Consider the following 2237-nt stretch of genomic DNA (forward strand, 5'->3'; position numbering starts at 1 on the left):
GACCGCTCTTTAGAAGGCCAAATACTGAAGATGAAACTCAAATACTTCGGCCACCTAGTGAGAAGGAAGGACTCCCTGGAGAAGAGCCTAATGCTGGGAACAATTGATGGCAAAAGAAGAAGGGGACGGCAGAGGATGAGGTGGCTGGATGGAGCCACTGAAGCAGTTGGCGTGAGCTTAAGTGGACTCTGGGGGATGGTGGAGGACAGGATGGCCTGGAGGGAGGTTGTCCATGGGGTCGTGATGGGTCGGACATGACTTCGTGACTAACAACAACAACGACAACAAAAGACATTCAGGCCGGCTTTGGGTGGCCAGGTTGGGAGAGGACACTGTTCATATTTTATCTACCCCTAGAACGGCGGGAGAAATGGATGACAGCAACCAGTGAGGCCTTCTGCTGCACCAGTATCACAATGAAAGTGCAACCAAAGCCTCGGCACACGTAACTTGCCTTCTGTCCTCAGAATGGTCTGCCATGTCTTCTGCATGAATCAGGTTTCCTACTGCACCTTCTCTTTTTACTAGAAAAACCAAGACCCTGAGAAATAGACTTTATGCATGGTCCCCATCTCCTAACAGTAACAGTGCTCAGAAGTAGCTCGGTCTCAAGCCAGGCTGGCCTAGGATAATCGCCAATGTCTGCAGGCTGCTGTACAAAAGGGGAGACACTCCTCCTCACCTTTTCCCGAGTTCGCTGCGGCCTGTTGTTCCAGATGGAAGGATCCTCTTCTCCTTTGGGACCTGCCGAGAATGGGGGGAATATCAGTGCTCCATACGTCAGGTGTAGCGTTGCACTATCAAGATCTGTTGTCTGCTTGTTGGAGGGACTATGTTTTCCTTTCCTGCTCCTCCTCATTGCCAGTGCCCACTATAATTTACACACACACAGAGCAACTCCTAGCACTCATTCTCAAGCCAGACGTGTGTGAACAAAAGGCAGTCAGATAGCTGTTTTTATATCAACATGGTCAGGGAGCTAGTTGTAGAAAACCACACATCAGCCAGGTTTGCAGCTAACACCAACCCAAAGTATAGGTTGAGGACAGGTTGTTATGGCTTATCATTACTTGTGAACACTGCAGTATGGTTTAACAATGGGTTGTTAACCACAGTCAACCCAGGAGAAGAAACCATGGTGTATTGCTGGGTTTTGAACTTTGAGTTATCCATGCTTAATAATAATGGTGTGCAAATAACGACAATCCATGATCTAATGATAATGCATATACCAGGTTGTTGTTACATGTGAACCAGGTCACCTTTGCCTGAGGAGGGAAGGTGCCTTTATTCATATCCCTTGGCAGGATTTTACAAACAACCTTAGTAGCTTGGGATAAAGGGACTCACTTGGGAGTAATTTGGCCCACATTCACTGCCTTCTAGCTGGTGAAACACAGAGTGGCAGCAAATGTTATGCCATTGCATGGCCTGAAGAAGCTGTTATGTCGACCGCTCTCCGTACCATGTAATAGTCATAGAGGAGACTTAGGGCGGCCACGCCGTCGTCATCCCCATTAACCCTCATCATAGCCTTGGTGGCGGCTGTCAGCGGGTTCTCCAGGTAGCTCTTCCAAGCCTCATCTTCATTCACATAGGAGTATTTCTGGAACCCCATTCCGTCATTCTTCCGAAGGTGCACAGACCTGAAACTGAGTGGAAAGAGGAAGGAGAAATATTGATTTCCAAGAAGTTTCCAGGGGAGGTTTAGTCAGGGGTGCTCTTCTGTTGTGCTGTGTCTGAGCACGCACTGGGCATCTCTGTCCGAAAGCCAAAGAGTGAAATGTGCTGGTGAAAGGAGTAGCCACGTTAGGCTGTCCGGTTGTCCTCTTTTACACAGGGTCGTCCTCTGTTTGAAGGGGATTCCTGCCTAATTCTGGTTTAAAGGTAAAGAACCCTAAGGAGAAGTGCCCATCCAAACTCAGCATCAAACTGGCAGGCATCCAAATCATCTGGTCCTAGCGTTCCACAAAATGATGAGATAGGAGGCATCCCTTTTTAAGTTGTAATCATTTCAATAACAACTTATAACAAGTAATAGCAACTTTCTAATAATAACTTTGCTTCCATATATGTGAGTTGGCACAGGCAAACGGGAATTCTATTTTAGTGATTTGCTGGTAGCTAGAACAGGTTCTCAATGCTGAGTTCTCACCTCCTCCTTTTCGTTGTCTTTTCTGCATTTCCTGGCAGTCCCAGATTATTCCATCTGTTGCTTTTTAACCTATAATCCTGAG

The 2237-nt window shown here is 47.1% G+C and overlaps 1 protein-coding gene across 2 annotated transcripts in view; it reads right to left on the minus strand.

Annotated features, from left to right (window-relative positions):
* GRHL3 (grainyhead like transcription factor 3) overlaps positions 1-1546 on the minus strand; it is a 32663-nt gene extending 31117 nt beyond the window's left edge. For both annotated transcript variants that reach the window (XM_044418781.1, XM_044418780.1), the window contains exons 1-2: positions 1466-1546; positions 683-744 (exon numbers count right to left, since the gene is read on the minus strand). In XM_044418781.1, the coding sequence (XP_044274716.1) occupies positions 683-744; positions 1466-1531 (128 nt within the window). In that variant the 5' untranslated portion in view covers positions 1532-1546. The remainder of the gene's footprint in view (positions 1-682; positions 745-1465) is intronic.
* Between the last annotated feature and the right edge of the window lie 691 nt (positions 1547-2237).

Source organism: Varanus komodoensis, unplaced genomic scaffold, assembly GCF_004798865.1.
Source record: "Varanus komodoensis strain SLA01 unplaced genomic scaffold, ASM479886v1 scaffold93, whole genome shotgun sequence".
Lineage (NCBI taxonomy): Eukaryota > Metazoa > Chordata > Lepidosauria > Squamata > Varanidae > Varanus > Varanus komodoensis.